A 20,531-nucleotide genomic window follows, 5' to 3' on the forward strand; every position below is an offset into this window, starting at 1 on the left:
GAGTGATCATGTCATTTGAGGCCCAATCTACAAAACATTTTTGCGGTTGCAAAAGGTGAATTTCACTGCTTGCAACCGCAAAATGGCTGTGTACAATGTATCATTCCTTATTTTGTGAGTCGATATCCTGTTACTGACTTGCAAAATGGGGATTGCAACTTGCAATTAGAAGGGGGCGTTCCAAGGGCGTCCCTTCCTAATTGCAACTCACAGGCCCATGCTTGTGAATGCTGTCACAAAACAATTGCAGTTAACACCAATTTCAAATTGGTGTTAACCCAATTGTAAATGAGAAGGGATCCCCGTGGTACCCCTTCCCCTTTGTGAATGGTAGCAAAAATGTTTTTTCAGAGCAGGCAGTGGTCCCATGATCCACTGCCTACTCTGAAAAAAAGAAAAGAAAACCTTTTATTTTTCAAATGCATCCCGTTTTCCTTTAAGGAAAACGGGCTGCATTTCCACCAAATAAACTGCTTTATTAGAAAAGCAGTCACAGAAATGGTGGTCTGCTAACCCCACCAGGGCACCATCCCTGTGAGTGCGGCCATTCCCAAATGGGTCGCAAATTGCGACCTGCCTTATGAATATTAATGAGGCACGTCCTGTGCGACCCATTTGGGAAATGCTTACAGTGTCTCAGACAATGTTCCACATTACAAATTGCAACTCGCAATTTGTGACTCGCAGAAAAATGCAAATTCAGAGTCGCAATCTGTAATGGTTGTACATTGGACCCTTGATGTTTTAATGTTAAATCGTTCAACCATTCCCACTACTATCTTTCAGTATTATTGTGTGTGTTCTGTTTTGATGCACCTGTTGTTGATATTCTTAAATTGCCATGGTTGCTGCATGATACATTGGGTTTTTGCATCATGTTAAGGTCCTGTATACAGAATTGTACACCTCCTGTTACAACTGGGTTGGACTTCAGAGTGACATCATTAACAACAGTAGAGGAGTTTTTAGTTTTCTGGGGTGTCTCTTGCCACCACTCAGCTCATCCCATTTCATGGACCAGTGCAGCTAGTAGGTTGCAATAAGAAAACATGATCAAAAAAACATGCATTTCCATCCGCCACCACTCCCCATAACCCACTCTGTTTAAAGTGCTCTTCACTCAGGTCACTGGAAACCCCTATAAGTGAAGGGGAATATATTGGAGAAAGCAGAAGAATCCATCATTCTACCACCTCTTTCCGCAGAGCCAATGGTGGTAAATGATCAACATAAACCTTCCAGTGTATCGCTTGGGCTTGTGGAGACTGGGGAAGACAAGTGAGGCACCTAGGTTGTAGCACTGACATCACAATAGTGAAAAAGACATTTAGTTTTTTTCACTGCTTTGACGTCACATAAATGAATAAAAGGACATCTCTTTTTCATACTAATTACATTTTATAAAAACGTACCAAACATACAGAATTGCAAATGGGTAAAAGTAACATCATAGGCAACTTGAATTTTAATCTATTTCTGTATTTGATATCGCTCAAAGTCCCTCGATGAAACACACTTAAGTTATTTAATTCACAGCAATACACATCTCTTTTGATGAGGATACTATTGACTGTAGAATTCTGGAGAAAGAAAAGGGGGTAGGTGCAATAAGTGTAGGCATGAATGTACACGTATTAGCTTAGTGAGGAAAATTGTTGCCTGACCCAGCCTGTCATCTGCACACAGGTAGCCCTACTGGCAGATGAGACCCAGTCTAAATTGTGTGTGGCTTAAGGTACTGAGATGCTAAGGCCTTTTAATACTTTGGTTACCAAAAGGGCATGTGCCTTTACTCTATAATCTGTAGTGTTTTTCACATTGTGCTTTTTATGTCTAAAATGTGTAATTCATAACTTTTGATTGGCACAAGGACCAGAAGCAGTCCCTTCTATACATTTCCTGGGTCTGAAACCCAGTTCTACTGTTCATATTTACTCAGGCTGGATTGTTTCATATACTTGAGTGTGAAACGTTTTGGTAATAAAATTTGCTCTTGACTTGTCCTGGTGAAGATAATAGTTTTGCTCTCCAACCATCAGATCAAAGGCCTTGTAGGAAATATGCACCATTCCTAAAAACATTAACTCTGGTACTGGAGGAAGGGGCAGAGCTGTGAATTATAGAAACTGCTAGCAGCATATCAAGGTTACTTAATGTAAGGGGTTTTCCCAGCCTTACCAACTGAGGGATTGTAGATCCAGGTGTATTAGGGTTCTCCTTGAAGTTTGAAGGGGAAGGTATGACAGGATGGACATTACCACAGCAAAGCTGGTGTGCCCAAATATCATGACTGTGAAATTTTCCCAGCATGCCACGTAAGTGCTAGTGGACTAAATCTTGTTTATGTATTTTAGACATGGCAATGTTAGATTGGGAGAAGGTCAATGACAGAATTTACAACCGCCTTAAAAACATCTTGCGAAGGCAGGACGAGCTGGAAAGGAGCCTTGCAGAAAGAAGAATAGTGATCATGGTTGTATGATAATTTTCTCGAGGGCAGGGTTTTATCCACTTCTAACTCGTATTTATCGACTTCATTGAACTCTCCGATGGGACTATTTTCCAGGTAGCCCTCCTGGACAGATCCCAGAAGGAATGGGCACTGTGGCCAGAAATAAGCTGGCGGCATAGGTGGCCAACAGAGGCAAATGACCCACTGATACAACTGGGTCCCAATAACCTCACTTTGCCTTGTAGCCTCCAGTCCAGACTTTTGTCATTGGTGGCCTAGTAATGCAAATAACTGAGACCCAAATTACGAGTTGGATCAGAGATATGACTGGGGGAGAACTTGAAAGGAAGTATATGAAGCTTTCTGAATTGTATATTATTATTGGAAACATAGGATCTGTCTTAGAATTTGTTGGATGAGTTACTCTGCCATAAATGTGACAGATATCCCGTTCACCTTACTACAAGTACGTTACATCTTATGGCACATGTAATAAGGTGAACAGGATATCTGTCATATTCGTGATGGAGTAATCGTGAGCCAGACTTTAAATCAGGCCCATAGTTTCCTTGTTTGTACAGCGGTAGATCTGATGAGAAAGTTTTCTTACATAGAGACAGCCGAGAAAAAAGGATCATTAAACTAATTTTACTGGAGGGACACAAGGTTATTCTTTCATTTGAATCTGAACACATAACAAACAAGTTACCTACCTTTGGTAACACCATTTCTGGTAGAGACTTTATCTAGCTACAGATTTCTTACCTTAGAAATATCCCCAGGTGTCAGACTGGATCTGGAAATGTTTTGTGAGCAGTAACCCTGTGTGCCGATAGGTGGCGTCGTTCTGCTTCATGAAGCGTCATCGGTGTTGTCTGTGTCAGAAGTGACATTTGCAGTGCATATATAGGGAACAGCCCTGTCCCTAGATATGCATTTACAGAGCAGGGAGGGTCGGTGGGTCGTTAAGGAATCTGCAGTTAGATAGAGGCTCTACTAGATAAGGCGTTACCGACGGTTAGTAACTTGTTCATCTGATAGAGACTTCTTGGCACAGATTCTTTACCTTAGACTAGATACCCAAGCAACACCTTCCCGGAGGGGGGTTTGCAGACCAATTTCACATGAGAAAGTCCTGCAGGACCTAACGGTCATAATGCCCATCTCAATTGACCTAGCTGTCCAGGCAGTAGTGCTTCGTAAATGTGTGCAGAAGCCCACGTTGCTACCTGGCAGATGTCCAGGACCAGAACTCCCATACTAACGCAGTGGTTCCAGCCTTGACTCTGGTGTGATGAGCATGCAAACCCTCAGGTAGTTGCTTCCTGGCCAATGCGTAGCAGATCTTGATACAGAACACGATCCATCTGGAGATGGTCCGCTTCTGTACGGCCTGACCTTTCTTCGCTCAGATATACCCTATGAAGAGTTGGTTATCCACCTGGAACTCTTTTGTTCAATCAAGGTAGAATGACATTCCTCTTTTTAAGTCCAGACAATGCAGTTGCTCCTCTTCCTTGGAAGGATGTGGCAGAGCTTAAAAAGTAGGCAGAGTGATGGATTGGCTTCCGTGAAAGGGAGTGATCACCTTCGGAAGAAAGGAAGCTCTTGTACAAAGCACGTGGGAAGAAGTCCAAATAAAGAGGCTTGAATGATAAAGCCTGAAGCTCACTGGCCCTCAAGGCAGATGTGATAGCCATGACGAAGGCTATTTTGATAGTAAGGAACCTGAGTGGACAATTTTGTAAAGGCTCAAAGGGAGTGCACATAAGAAAAGTGAGGGCAAGATTTAAGTCCCACTGGGGACTAACAAAAGGGGAAGGTGGATACATCTGTTACATACCTTTTAAAAACCTATTTACAATAGGGGATCTGAAGTGGTATGACTGTTCAGGCAGCTGTGGAAATAGCAGAAAGGTAGCCCTTAAGAGTGCCCAGAGCAGAGCCCTGCTAGGCAAGGGAAAAAATAAATAGAGGAACTTGAGAAAGGGGTGCATAAAGGTGATCAATCTGTCTTTTTGTGCACAGTGCCATAAACGTTCCCCAATGGCAGGTGTAAACCGATTTGTTGTAGGGACACCTGGCTGCCAAGATAACTTTGCAGATTTCGAGAGGAAAGTCAAATGCTGCCCTTCAAATTTTTACACGATTTCTGGTAGAGGACCCACTCCTGCTACCTCGACAGAAGAGTCTCTCAAAGGGGAGCTTGATCGGAAGACCAATAGCAACACACAACAGATTCCAGACTCTGTGCCCAGTCCATATCCGCACTAATGACTTGGGCCCGATCTTACCTGATCTTCTTAGGAACTCTGGGCAGAAGTTGTATAGGTGGAAAGGCATAGAAGAGGCCTGAGCAGAACTCAAAATGCATCTCTGATAGACAGACGCCTTGGAAACTTCAGTGTACAGAACTGCTGACCTTTCACGTTCTCGTTGGTGGCAAATAGACCTAACCACGGCTCTCCCCACTGCTAAAAGAGACCTTGTACCACCTCTGGATGGCCGTTTGTGATCTGCTAGTCATATTCGGCTGAGTTAGTCTGCTCTGGCATTCAGAGAGCCCACCAGATGTTAAACCACCAGGGATATGCCCTGACTTTCCAGTCATGTCCAGAGATGCAGGCTTATGGACAAAGGGTCTGCAACCCCACCCATCTTGTTTGTTGCAATACAACATGGTGGTTGTGTTGTTCATTAACACCTGCACTAGTCTTCCCTTGATGAAGGATAGAAATGCTTTCAGTGCCAGTCAGATTGCACAAAATCCCAACAGGTTGATATGGAGTTTGGATTCCGCCAGAGACCGGAATCCTCTGATCTCCACCTCTCCCAGATGGTCACTCCATTGCAGGAGCAACACATCTGTCACTACTATCAGTTCTGGTTGGGGAAGGGAGATGGGTCTGACACTGACCCATTTGTGGTTTGTTAGCCACCACTGCAGGGCATCTGCAGTACACTCTGAGAGTGGGTCAGGCTGCCAGGGTTGTGGTGGACTGGCCCAACCTCTAGCTGCCTGACCCACAGGGTCTGTAGGCACCACATTCAGGACCATACAGAGGCTGGGAAGCATGCACACCGCTGTGGCCAGGCTCATAAGGACACAATTGGAAACCCTTTCCATGGCTACAAAAGGCAGATTGGGGGGGCATGGAAAGGCCCAAGGACCTGACCGAAGCCCTGCTGTCCATAAAGCACTCCAGTGCTGAATCTGCCTTGTCTCTGAAGAGATGGCAACCATCAAAGGACATGTCAATGAGCGATGCCTGGACATCCCAAGAAAAGCCAGTTGTTCTCAACCGTGCACAGCGCCGTGTGGCCACCATTGATGAAACTGCTCTGCCTAGTGAGTTGGTGGTGTCCAGTCCACAACAGATGGTGAACTTCCCTGCATCTCTCCCATTGGCAACAGCCTGGGAGAGCATGGCCCGGCCTCCTCCAGGACCATTGGCAGCACATGCGCAACCATATCCCACAATGCATGGGGGTAGTTGCCTAAAAGGCACACACAGTTCACAGCCTGCATTGCCACGCTGGTGGAAGAAAACATCTTCTTTCCCAAAGTTTCCAGCCTCTAGGATTCCTGATCCAGTGGTGTGGGTGGAAATGCATACGGATTTACATGGACAGTGGAAGGTTGGACAACAAAACTCTCCGGAATGGGGTGTTGTGGGGGAACCTTGGGTCCCCTATTGTGAGGCGATGGTGGCGGGCAATAGTCCTGTTCACAAGAGCCCCGGTGTTAGGCTTGGATCAAGTTCAAAGCAGGACATCAGTAAGTGCCTCACTAAAAGCGAGAAGCGGTTCTAATGGGGACGCTCCCAGCTGTAACACTTCTGTCAAGATGTTCGTCTTGACCACCACTGAGGGCAAACCAAGGTCCAGGATCTGGCCACCCTCCTCACCACCATGGCGAATGACGATCCCTCCTCCACAATCATGATAGGGGGAGAAAGCATACCAGTATCTGGAGAAGTATCCAGTCCAATGGCTTCACCCAGATTCTCACACCAGTCCAAGGTGTCATAAGGCTGGCATTCGTCTGGGTTCATAGACCCCTCCCATTTCTTCCAAGTCTCAGCCCATAGGAAGAGGGCTCAGGCTCTGCCATGGAAGGTTTGGCTCCAGATGGTGTCAGATACCGTGTTGGACGACACCCCTCTGGCTCTGTGTCGGAGTCAGGGCTCAGAATGGGAGTGTTGGCATCAGGACTGTGCCAGGGAAGGTATAGAGGGTGCAACCAGTGTTGTTCTGGCTCCAGGAATGGATCCTTGGGTCCCTACTAGAGCCGGTGCCACTGGTGGAGAACCAGAAGTGGCCCCTGCTGAACCCTCGGGCCTAAAGGCACGCCTGAGAGGCCAAGCCATCCAAAAAATAGTTGCAAGGCCTCATAGGAGTCTAAGCTGGGTAGTGGTCGCTCTGGCTCCTGGAAAGTAGGGAAGGTGTGAAGATGGCCCATGCACAGTCTCTACCGCAGAGTCAGACCTCAGATATGGATGCTCTGTTATCTCATCAGCTGACAGACGTGGAGAAGTCAAAGACTTCAACTTCTTCTGCCTATGGCAGGACTTACCCGATTGACCGATGACTTGTGACGAAGACCTATGTCTGCTGCCATGACCTTCCTCTGGACCGGGACTTCGATCATGGGGGCATTACATACTGGGCCACCAGGACCTTGAGGGATCACTCCCTCAAGGCCTTCAGGTTCATGTTGTGGACGTTGGAGCAGGACTTAGGGTTGTGGTCATGCTGGAGGCACCAAAGACTTACCAACTGCAGTCCGTCACCAACACCAGTTGATGACAGGCACAGCAGGGCTTGAAGCCAGCCTTCTTGGATAACATTCCTGCCACATTAGGAGGAAAAACCTCAAAAGAAGTCAACAAAACATCAAAAAAGTTATTCAAACATTGACTAGGGTTAGCTCTTCTCCAGATCTGCGCTGGCTGGTGCGGAAAGAAAATAAATCCAGTGATTCTGGGTGGCACCTTTATAGGCACTGCAAATGTCACTTCTGGCTCAGATGAACACCACATATTGTCACACAGAGGTACTCCACGAAAAAAACTGTGGATCCAGTCTGATGCCTGGCGATAATTCTAAGGTAAGAAATTTGCAGCTAGAAGTCTCTATCAGATATGCACTACACATTTATGTGGAAGGCTCTTGTAGCTTTGAATAATGTTTTTGCAGAGAATCTCCTGCCCTTGGCAGAGACCAGAATTGTAGAGCTTATTGCCTTAGCAGGGCAAGAGAATGGCATTAGTTCCAGAGGTTCCCCTACTTTTTTCACTCGAAGGTTGCCTTGCCATGAAAGCCCCTCCCATCCTTAATAGGGTAGTTATATTTTTTACTTGCATTAGAAAGTCATTTGGGTGGTTTTTGACTAAATTAATTTGCTTGAAATAATGCTAGGCTTTAAATATTTGAATCCTTTACTTGTATTTGGAGCTTGTTTTTTCAGTATTGATAGAACAAGCCTCTGGCAGCACCGATTGCATTACTATCATACCATCACACTTTCTCCTTTGAATGATAAAAAACTGTTAAAGTGATGAATACCTGAAAAAGTTATTTGCCTTTTTACTACAAAGCCAGTGCATCAAACAGACGCTGCTCGTCCTTTATGGTGGAGAAACATCGCCCCACTTCTGGAACCAGCAGGTGAAAAAATGAAAGATAAAATGATAATAAAACAATTTTAGTATCATTTTATTTTTCATCACGGAGCCGGAGCTGAGTCTTGGGGCCAGGTTATCCTGTCGACATCAAGCTCAGCAGCAAGCATGGGGGAGGAGTGGTGGGCACTCCAAATGTGCATGTCGGTTTGGCTGTCTGTCTTAGGATAGCCAAACCAACATGCACATTTAGGTTACTCCAGACTCCAACCGGAGCTGTGTTGCACAGCTGGGTAGAGAACAGCAGACACAGGCTCCCAGTCCCTGTGGGAACACCAAACCGCCCCTCTCAGACTAATTCTGGTGCTTCTCTTAGGTAATAGTATTACCAGCATGAGAGCAGAGTCTGGATTGGCACAGGGGAGTCTGAGAGTCTGAGCATGAGAAGCAGAAGAGCAGCAGGGCAACAAGGCTGCAGGTGGCAGGTATGTTTTCTCTTCTTTTTTTCGATATTGTCCCCAGTGATGCCACACCACTTTTCCCTGATAGTAACCGCCCCTGGCATCAAAGCCATCAAAAACCATGATGTGTGCTCCACGATACTCATACTTCAGGGCTAACTCCTAATTCCAACGTGTGGGAAATATGCCATCTAGAGGTGAAACCGCTTGTCGTTGAACTTTGCAAGCAAGCAAGGTACATGTGGCAAGACGTATAAGCAGTCACACCTTCATCGTGTTGGACAGGTGTTTTCTTCTCGGGCTCTTAGGCAAATTCAAAACGTCTCTTTGAAGTGTATGCTATGTATTTAACTTGAAAGAATTAATGAAGTAAATTAAATTAGTGAAATCAATTTTCCAATGTCTTTCATGTAACCAGGAGACTCCCTTTGTATCACTCTGAATTAGAACATTGGGGTTCTAGAGTTTTATATTTCTGTGAATTTACCCATGGATCCTCTTTTGAAATGGATAAGTACAATCACGCTTCATACCATAACCGCTTCTTTAAGACTGTCCATTATCCTTGCCTACTGTCTTCAGTTGGCCTGGATTCTGCATCCAGAGGTCCATCAATTAGAAGTTATCACTCTGTATCAATGAATGATAAAAAAAATCAAAGGTGCCCATAATCAATAAGCATATAACTTCCATGTATGTTACAACATATTAGATTGGCAATATTCAGAAAGGAGGCAACCACTTATTTTGAAATCTAGGGGTCTTTGAATTAAGTGCCAGGTGCTTGTAGATAATGGGTTTTAAGTATTTATTTCAGTTCTTGGCAACAGACGGCTTTAGCTGTCATACTTTGAGTGCGTTCTGGGCCAGCCCCTTGATTAGATGGTGTTTCTCCCTATTTTTGTGTTTTTCCAAACGAGGATAATTTTGGCCTGTCGCTTTTCTGTTTGAAGGAGTAGCATGCTTCCACAGCTGACCTGAGTGGCTTTTTTTTTTTTTTACTTTCAGTACTCCTTTGGAGTGCACGTGTATCCTTAACCTCTCCTCTTGCCTCCCTGCACTCTCTTCATTGCCCTCTCTCTGCTCCCCAGTCCTCCTCTCCCCGTTCCGCATCATGCTCCTTATTCTGCTTTCTGTGTTGAATTTATTTTTTAATTTCTTTGTTTCTTACAAGGACCGCCAGCTGCAGGTTGCTGTGGGCCGCTTGCACGAGTTTTCCCACTTTCTGTATACTTATTTTTCTTTTTTTTCCATTCCATTTTCCTTTAATTTTTCATCCTAACGTGGCTGTCTAGCACATTATGCATGCTTATGCATGCTTACATCACGTTGCTCATCTGCACATACATCATGTTTGCATTGGTAGTACCTTGGAACGTTTTGTAACCCGTTTCTAGGTTGTCAGCCAAGCATACACATGCGCCTCGACACATGCCCACACGTGCAGGATTAAAACAGCATCCGCAATGCCAATGGCGCTGCAGAGATGCAAACTATTACCTTTGCCAAAGCTTTATTCAAAGGGTAACTAACGAACGTCTCAATGTATCCTTACTTTAAAGACGTATATATAACTGTATTGTGTAGGTTTGCGCCGCTTTTGCGTCAAACAATGACGCAAATGTGGCGCACAAAAACGATAAATATGGGCCGTAGTGTGTTGTCCAAATATATTTGCCCTTGATGTTAACTTCAGGTCTGTTTAGAACGCATGTAAAAATGTTTGGGATGCCTCACGCAGTTGACAATAGACCATGCAACTTACGGAAAATTGCGAGGATGCTTTTTGCCTATGAGTTGTCATGAAAAAGAACTACAAGATCTGTACGTGAGTTTTACTGATTACATTTACTAAACTTAAATACAACATTTGTGTTTTGTTTCCAATGCAGAATAATAGTTTGCTATGCACACACAGATCCGCTTCTCGTCTATCAAACAAAACGTTGTTATTTAACAGGAATGGCTGGATGAATCCATGGAAACTATGCCGTAACATTAAAAAGAGAATAATTCAAAATAAATACCTGCGAAAAATATTGTCTTTTCTTCCTGAGGAGCTTCGTAGACAGCATCAATTTTTTCTGGGAGCTCTGGCCAGAACGTGGCTATAAGCAGAGGGCCTGAAGGTTTGCTGCGGGGGTTGACAGTCCTCCATATGAATCTAAGCAGAGTAGAAATCACAGCAGATTTACAATGAAGCACTTCATCAGCACATCTGTTACTCATTGCTGTGGGCTGTGGTTGCGCCCACACAGGCCCACACACCAGAGCTGTAGCAATACAAAGCTGTCATTGCTTCCCAATATGTTAAGACAAGAACCAGATTGAGTACTTCATTCAGTTGTGTTTTTAATGAAGCTTTCCTGGCTTTTTCAGAAATAGGATGTGTAAGTTGTCCCTGACTGAGCTCTGACTCTTATCCTGTTTACGAATCCACTCACACTTTATCTAGCTTTTTGGGTGGTCCTCCTTGTATCTACCATTAATATCAATGTCAGTCAGGAGACAGAGTGAACCAAATCCTCTGGGTTGGGCAGATGCTCTTCAACAAGTTTGCTTTGACTATAATAATCCTGGGTTGGCGTGATTTGTGGCAAGCTTTTTAGCAGCATTCGTGGGTGGGTCAAAATATGTCTGCGGTGAGCACACTCTGATTCTCAGAAGATGAAGTATTGGGGGAAATTAATTGTAAAGTAAGCATTGCATGCTTATTTTATGTGCAGTCTGTTGGTTACTCACATATATTTTCCAAACAGTTCTTTATTATGAGTTAAAAAAAGATCTCTCTCTCACTCACACTCTCTGTAGAAGGTAGATTAACAAACCTAGATCTGTCTCTGGCACTGAAACCTGGTACAAACCATTACACATTGTAGGGTGTAGCAATCTTTCACTTTTGATTGGGAACAAATACCTGGAGTTTACACAGTTTTCTATGGTTTCTGCTCAGTAGCAGCTTACCACATACTCATTTTAAACATCTAACGGGCTTGATTCACAAAGGTAAACTTACACTTTTGTTTAAGTTTTCAATTGTTTGGTATTTACAAATGGTTTAAGAGTAGAATTTTTATGAGTGCAGAGTCTCTGCACATAAAAATATAGGTCTTTTACTCCGCACTGTTAAAGATACTACTCATAAATCCATTTGTGATTAGCAAACAATCTTAAACTTACACGAAAGTGTAAATTTACCTTTGTGAATCAGGCCAACAGATCCTCTAATTAGGAGGTTTATATGAGTACTTGAAGAAAATAGATAAAATATATAACATTTACATCATAATTCCTTGGTATAGTTGGCAGCCAGTATTATGATTGCTGTACTCAGTGGTACACAGTTCATGAACTAAGAAGCATGAAATGTGAGTCACCCATTTCAGCATTTGATACTTTGAACCTACATATGCAGTATACCTGTGAACTATTCTGAAATATGTTATTGGAACAGGTAAGTGCATCAAATCCCTTGCAATGGTTTGGGGCACAATAATTCAAAAGTACTATGGATGTATCAGGACTGGGATACTAGGGCATTTTTCAGATCGGAATACAGGTGCATTATTACAGTTCGATAGGATGTATCTACTAATGTAAAAGGGCACCATTGAATCCCAGGAGTAGTATAATGTCTAAACACTGTGAAACCAGGGTTGCCTGCAATTGAGAATAAAAAGCACAATGTGAAGTCTTTGGGCTTCTCAGAGTTAAGGTACACAGGGCATAGCCAAGGGGAAGGCCATTGTTAATCTGTTAAATGCTTTTAAGTAGTAAATGGTTCATTGTTGGTATACAGTGCCACAGAGAATGTGCTGTTATGTAATAACACCCAATACTGTTACCCAAGACTCAGAGAAAAAATAGGACTTTTAGCTGAGGCTATACTGTGCTGGGGAAAATCCCCTCATCAACTCTTCAAACCTGCTGATGGAAATATGTGTGACCTCTGACCACCTCCCTTCTCCTACACAAGGACTCATTGATGCTGCTCGGGTTTGGATCTGGCTCTGCTTATGCAAAGGCACAAGCATAGATCCCAGGCTAGAGTCAGGGAGACCTATGAGCAAGATAAGCTTGGGGCCTACCTAGCACGGTGTCCCATTCTTCTGGGATGACAGTGCAGGTGTCCAGGTCCAAAATGTAAAAAAGTGGGCAGACGAAAAACAAAACAATAGATTGTCACCTTACAGCCAGGTTCAAACCAGAGCATGACGCCATCTAAAGGTCTAACTGACAAGTTGCCTCATGATATCTGTATGCATTGGTAATGCATTTTCTAATATGTGGGGCCTTTGAAAGCAGAGGACATAAGTCAAACAACTCCTGCTTAGCCCTTTGTGATGGCCTTGCCTTGCTGGGTCGGATTCTCACAGTATTGGAGTTAGGTTTCGGAAAGCAGTAATGTTTTGGGCATTCTAGTTTGTCCTGCCCAATTGTAGGGAATGTGCTTCTTCTAGGTGGTCACCATGGAGTTTTCGCCACTTACTGGACCCTATATTTTTTGCTCTTTAACTCTTAACTTTAGCCCTGCTAGCCAGCATTAAAGTGCCTGTGCTCCCCCTTTAAAAATTGTTGGATTGGAATACTCCTAATTGGCATATTTAACTTGCTTATAAGTCACTGGAAAGTGGTATAAGTGCACCTAAGACTTGGAAGTTAAATGCCACTAGTGAACTGCAACACATACTGTGCCATCCACTACAGGGCAAACTTGGCTTTAGGCCTACCATTAAAACCTGACTTTAGAGGTGTAAAAATCTCAATTCAGCCTGCCAAAATAGATCCTTCAAATCTGTTTGACAGGTCTCCTGGGTTCACCTATAACCCTTGGGGTACACTTGAAAGGGGAAAGAACAGGATGCCAAGACAACTCTTGTAGATCCACTAACTAGTAGCTGAAGGACTCTCCTTTTGTCTTACCAGATGTGTATCTCTGTATTTCATGTGGCTGCAGTGGCTTTGTCAAACTGCATTTTATTGTTAGATGTGGGAGGACACTAGAATTACCATAGTACACTCCCAACGTATACCTCCAACCTTTAGAGCCCAATTTCCATGTGACTGAAGACTTTCACTATATTGAAAAGGCCAACAGTGATTTGTTTGGTATCTCTGGACTTGTGACATTTTACCCCATTGGTTAGGGCATGCCCAGCAGTAATTCTCACCCATTAGCCAGTGCAAGACATAAATGTGGCACCTCCAGGCACCTACTTCATAACACGTGGTGACCCTGATGAAAATCAGAAGAGGGCCGGACCTGCCGTATGTGACCTGGAAGGAGCCTTGGATGACTGGACCAGCTCCCTTTTGTGCCCAGGGCAAAGAGGTGGACTCCGAGGATCAGTTGGCTGACTTCCTGTGTGGCTACAGGGAAACAACAAGCTGCAAGAGGCCTTTTATTGGAAGTACCCAACAGACAAGTGGCAACTGGAACTAGGCTGAACCCTGTTGTTGGCCTCTGCCTGACACCTTTTAAGCCTCTAAGTGCCCCCCAGTGGTCCTGGAGAGTTTTGGAAATGTGCTCTTGTGGTGCATTGGGAGTCAAAAGACTGAGTAGGATGGTAAACTCTTTGACCAGGATGAATTTGGTTGATGTATCTGACCTGTGCTCAGGATGGTCAGTCTTACACTATACCTAAATCCCAGTCCACAGCAACCACTGACTATTACTGGTGCTTTGTGCTTTTTGGTGCCATTTTGACTTAACATTCTGAAAATTCATATCTCTGGTTCCCTGTATTGAAATGTTGTCATCTTGATATCATTTTGTTTATTAATGTTGCCCAATATTTCAAACTTGGTTGGAATTTTTATTGTTTTGCATTTTGACCGTATTTCCATTTTGGCACAGCATAATTACACATGCCTGTCTGTTCTGTGCCATAGCTACAAAGGGGATGAGGTCAGGTTAATTTAGTGTCTTTGAGGTTTCAACCTGACAAGAGTTGTGATCATGTTTTGAGGTGGGAAGTCACCCACTTCAAATAATAAACCAATTGCGTACACCAATGTAAGAAGAATGATTTTGTTCCTTTTTATCTCAAAAGTATTCTGTTTCTACTAGTTTTGTTACAAATTATATTAGAATATTTTCTTTCAGAGAACTCTGTTAGTTTAGATAAAATTTTTAAAATTAAAATAACCACTGAAATTCACCAGTTATAGTTAACTGGAATAACTATAGCCCACACCCTTGCCATGAACAGTGTTGTCATCAATGATGTAATTTCAGGTGTCGCAGTGATGATGTCATAGAACAGGTCATAAATGATGCAATATGTGAGTTAATATGCAGTGCATAGTGAGGATGTGAGTTATGGTTACTTCAATTAACTGTGACTGGTGAATTTCAGTGTTTTAACATTTTATCTGCCATTGTTACCCAACTATAATGTCACTTTAACCTTTATTTTTTTCAATGAATTTGTCAAGGTTTTTTGTAAAGTAAGCTATTATAACAATACCTAACAATAACATCACTTTAACCTTTGTCTTTAAGTGAATTTGTGAGCTTTTTTATCATAAAGTAATATTTTATTACCTTACCTAACTTGGCCTACCCACGCACAGCTGGCATTGGGTTGACTGCAGTGCTTGGTGTATGCCAAAGCTCTGCACACAACCACAGCAGGCAGACAATCCCTTGCCATGCACAGCCTCCAGCTATACGCAAGGTGGCATTGGCCGCAGAGTCTGGCCTGCAGTTAGGTCCTGCGCCATAACCCCTATGCGCTGCCAACGCCAATTGTAAACCCCCTTTAGCTGTGTGTAAGCTTGGGGTTGGCCACAGGTGTCCAAGACTCTGTTGATGGAAAACCCACATGATCTTGAAGTGGACACCTCTGTACCGTGGTACTAATACAAAATTATGTGGGAGATGCACTGATCTTTGCGGTAGTACTGCTGTACCTAGGTACGATGAAAAACATCTTTTTAATTTGACGCTGGGTGTGTCCCTCTAGGACCTGCTCACATGGGGCCAGGGGGTCAGGGTACCCCTACCCTGGCTTCTTATTCGTATGTTCATTTATTTCCTATTACACAGGGATCAAGTACCCAAATCATAAAATGGGGGCCACAACTCATATCATATTGTGGTCAGCCAATTGGATTGCTTATTTTAAGCATGTGGCACCAGGGTTCAACATGTTAGGTCTGAAGTTGTTCTGTGTCACTATACAGATGTACATCAAATCACAAAAAGCATACTTTCTAGGTTAAGATCTAGATTTCTTCCAAATTTGGTGTAATTCCGTTCAGCCATTTTGGCTCTAGCACTGGTCAACTTCATTTTTCTTTGGGAAATTGCCTGGTGAAAACATGTTTTGAGCCCCTTCCCCCCGCACACTCTTGTAGGCCCCATCTTGATGGACCACTTTGAAACATTTCACAAAGGAGCATCAACCATACATGCTGTTTGGTTATACCTAGGAGGATCCTGGAGCAGCTTTTTGGCCTTACAGAAGTCCAAATTTGAGCGTGAAATGTTGCTGTTCCCTTTTTGTTATTGACAAGAGGGCACTGAGCCTCTCCTTTACCAAGGCCCTGTGCACAATATCTGTACGACTAAAGGGAAAGGGGGATGGTCTTTGACCATACTCAGTGTGCGATGGAAGAGAATGGGATTTTGGCTAGGCCCTGCAAGTAAGATCACTCCTGCAAGAACCAACTAAGCATCTACCTTTCTTACCATGGTCCAGACACAGGCCAAAATCAGAAATTTTGTTTCTCATAACCCCTCACTGTACAGCTCACTGTACCTGCCCTTGGCTATGGGCAATATATTCTTGACCTGACTATGGGCTGGAACTTAACTACAAAACGTCTGTAATAATATTTTCAGTACTAATATTTTCAATTATGTCATTTGTGATGTCATCAGTAACATCATGTGTAAGGTCATGAGCGAAGCACTGGAAAGGAGGCATGGTTGCATTGCTCACCATCACTGCTGAATGTAAGTAGTTTTTAAGTTTTTCATCATAACATTATCATCCTTTGAACTAATTTTTAAGGGGAATTTCAATTTTATTTTTTCTAAATAATTTAACTATGGGAGTTGAAGTTTTGTTTTGTTTTGGTTGCTTTCGGCAGACAGTTAAAGATAAGTGTCATAAGTCTGTCCCTAATTGTTATATTTTCTGATTGTTTGGTCTTGCGTTTTTGTGCTTTTCTGTGAGTGTTTTCTTTTGCAGAGTGTGTCCATGATTTTATTTCAGTTTGAGTCTGAGTATATGAAAGTCATCATTCTTCAAGAAAGCAGCTCCATAAACGGTATACATACCTGTCTTTGAAGAAAAATATCTCTCCCCTAATTTCTGACACTCCATCTAATATAATATCTTTTTTGCACAACTCTGGTGTCACTGGTCCTAAGGTCGGTCTTGGACCCGGGCCGGGTTTATCAGTTGTTCCACCTGGAAATTACATGATATGTCAGATTAATATAACTTGATGACTTAACCCTATTTTTTGTGCTATTAAACATTAAAGAAAAAAAGGTGTCATCTATCTCATACCCCCACTGCTCACTACTTCCATACAGTAACTAATAATGCTTATATGCAGTTGCATGTCATAATAATGAATACAAAAACAGTGGCTACAAAAAGATAGTTGGCAAGATACTGACTTGCACAATAGAGAGACAATATGACTTTCAACACATGTGCAGAGCTAACATTTGAAATGTTAATTAATTGGTTCATGATCTGCTTTATGATCCTATCTGAACTTAAACTTTAAACTTTCTTTTGAAATCCAGGATAATGACAATGAGAAAATAAACCAGGTTAGTTTCACTCTATTGCTATGAAACTAAGTTGCCTTTTCACAAATAAACTGGTTTCGGGAAAATCATAGCCATGCACTGTAAACATTCACAAATACATACATCTACGAAAATTGCATTTGTCGTATATATATATATATATATATATATATATATATATATATATATATATATATATATATATATATATATATATCTTCAAGGTGCACTGCTTAGGAGTTAAGTATAGTAGTAATGATAATCTATGTACAATACATTTGTAGCAGGGTAGCATGGTATTTTTGTGGTCAGTATTTTGACATACAGCCCATGAAATGATCACGATCTGCTCATGCTTCTAATCCCTAATCTTTATAGGGTAAATCAATAGATTGTGTAAGAAGAAAACAAGGCCAACAGATATATGATAGGTAGAGCATCCACAGGTTTTTTCCATAGTCTGAAGAACTACGTCTTAGATTGTAAGGTACATCATCTTGCTATCCAGCAAGATGCCACATAGAAATAATTTTCCCTCATAACCTTTATTACTAGTCATTTGACTATTATTGCTAGATTTCTTATGGCAAAATAACTTTAGTTCTGCAGAGTACTGTAGACACCTTAATAACCTCTGCAAGTGGCAACCATTCTTTATTTTGTGTGTGTGTACACACCCAGTGGAGGAGGCCCCACAAGCCTGTGGCTTGGGGTCCTCTGAGCTTTAGTTGAGGGAGTTACCCCGCAAATACAGCTGCATTACTAAAACCCTACCACAGTGAAATTAAAACTGGAGGATATCCCTTCAGTCATAAAGTGTGGAGGACTCCTACTGTGGTACAACCCTTGTCAAGAAGGCACCAAAGGTATCACGGAGGACCACTGACTTAGCATTTGAGCAGCTCCTATGTTTGGGTTCTTCTTAAACATAGACTTAAACACAAGCACACAGAGGATTAGAGGGCAAAATACAACACTGACAAACTGGAAAACCTGGATAGAACAACTGCACATATTTGCTCGTACAACATAACACTAAATGTGTGGCCACCTGTCATCTAGCCACTCATGCAGTGATCTCATCCACAGACTCAAGATTCATTCTATTTTGTTAAGATATAAAGCCAAAAACAACTACTCCCAGTTACCAAAATGTGTCTTTTTAACATTCACCGTTTTGCTTAGAACTACAATTCTTCAATCTGCTCAGTAAGTAATTATGCTCTGAACCTCAAAAGATGCAGAAAGATTTTTGATGGACAGTGAGGTATCATCACTAACTTGTTTGTGTTTTGACCTAAGTTTAGCACATGAGAAAATAAGAGCGAGCAGAACACAAGCATGATAGCAACATGGGAAGTGGGGAGATAAACACTTGAGAGAGAACAACTCTGATCTCAGGGTATGGAAGAACGCACAAGAGAGAAACGCATAGCATTGGGAGGGTAGGCATTCCGGAGGGCACACACAAGAGGCAGAAGAACATGAGAGATAGAGATGGAATACACATGCACTCTTGTGGAGTACTTAATCAAAAATAAAAAATAGTAGTTTCTGTAAACGTTAACAGTGGAAGGACACAAGTCAGAGAAATCAAGAGTATGGTTAAAACACTAAGCTCAAAGGGAGGAACAAAAATATGATGGATAAGGGAAGTCATTGTTTAGGAAGCAAACAAATGAGAGTGACAATAAAGCCAACCGGTGGTAAGCAATGAAATCCACTGGAAGTTCTTTGTAAGCTCAGATTGGGCCTTTTCCAATAAGACAGCGTGTGATGTTTGATAGGCAAGACCTAAAAAGTAATAACTTTAGTAGTGACTCTAGATTTCCAGTAAGCAACAATAATGTATAATTATGCTTGCAAGCGTTTGTAGAAAAGTATCCATATATACTTGCTGACACTATTTTATTGTTTTCAGCATGCTGCTCATATAAAGTAATATATGCTAAAACCCTGTAATATACAGTTAAAATGGGCCGAAACCTGCGTGTTGTCAAAGTAGTGACGTTAGGAATCTTTGCTAACATTACAAGGTGGTGAACCCATGGTTAAGCAATGTACTTGGTATATGAGGAGATCCGTTATGGCACATGCTTTGACGTAGGTAAATAATGTGTGGGCCTCATTTCTTCAGGAACAGCTAATCATAAGAAAGACAGGGTTTGATGTATCAAAGCGTTTTACCCATTCTGTGTCTAAGGAGAAATGAGTAGCCCTAATGTGAAGAGAAACACGAAATGTAAGAGTAAATTTGGAGAAAACAAAGTCTCAATTATTAGTAGCTTCTGATGGAAGAAAGTTTTAGGCTACCTCTTCATTATTGGGTTCTCACTGGTTGGCATATTTATATAAAGTTCTAGGGTGTCAGCAGTAGTAGTGTACATTGAGTGAGCACAGTTGGTCTTGCCATGATTGAGGGCCATTTCAAAAGTCTCCATTTTGTTAGCATAGAAAATTAGCTAGACCAACTTATTAGAGGGTGAAGACATACCTAAAAAGGAGTGATGTGTCATGAAAATGTAATAGACTATAACCAATGTTACTACAACTTTTCTCCCTTTTAAGTGTATGCATGGCAAAGCGGTCTGAATTAGGGCGTCAGTTGCAGACCTGTAAACCCTGAGTCAAAAATTCTAAAACCCTGAAATTTATCCTAGTGTTTGTGGTAGTTGTGCTCTATTTAAGTATCAAAAGGTGCTTTAGAGGATTACTTATTTTCCTTGTTTATTTTGTGATGCATGCTAACACAGATAAGTTGCGTGGCATGACAGGGTGGGGCAGGCTCTTGGTTTTCCTTAAGAAGCATCCCACAAACTACTGGCTGTGGAAGCATTCAATAAAGCAAAATATGCACCCCTGGGCCTCATTGACCACACTGATATACCCAACCACAGAAAAGGACTTCAAGATTCATATTTTTCTCTGATTTAATTTTGTAGGACACTGAGCTGTCATATTTACACTTTTGTGGTGTAATAATCTTATCAGTAAGTTAAATAATAGCTTTTCGAGTCATGTAATTTATTTATATTTCTTATGTGTTATGTATTTCAATATGTTTACATTCTAACTTGCTTTCTTAGGTTTTCAAACATACTTGAGCTCAAGGTTTGAGTGAAGCGCTAATAGCAAATTAATTATGAAATAACACTTAAATAACAACATATTTGCACATTGATTCACTTCCTTGTGCATTTTAGTTATTTCAATATAGT

The 20,531-nt window shown here is 42.1% G+C and overlaps 1 protein-coding gene across 1 annotated transcript in view; it reads right to left on the bottom strand.

Annotated features, from left to right (window-relative positions):
- Positions 1-20,531, bottom strand: part of MMP2 (matrix metallopeptidase 2) — a 183,508-nt gene that overhangs the window by 14,478 nt on the left and 148,499 nt on the right. Inside the window, exons 9-10 of the mRNA XM_069216277.1 lie at positions 16,828-16,960; positions 10,565-10,701 (exon numbers count right to left, since the gene is read on the bottom strand). Of these exons, the coding sequence (XP_069072378.1) occupies positions 10,565-10,701; positions 16,828-16,960 (270 nt within the window). The remainder of the gene's footprint in view (positions 1-10,564; positions 10,702-16,827; positions 16,961-20,531) is intronic.

This window comes from Pleurodeles waltl, chromosome 12 (assembly GCF_031143425.1).
Source record: "Pleurodeles waltl isolate 20211129_DDA chromosome 12, aPleWal1.hap1.20221129, whole genome shotgun sequence".
NCBI lineage: Eukaryota > Metazoa > Chordata > Amphibia > Caudata > Salamandridae > Pleurodeles > Pleurodeles waltl.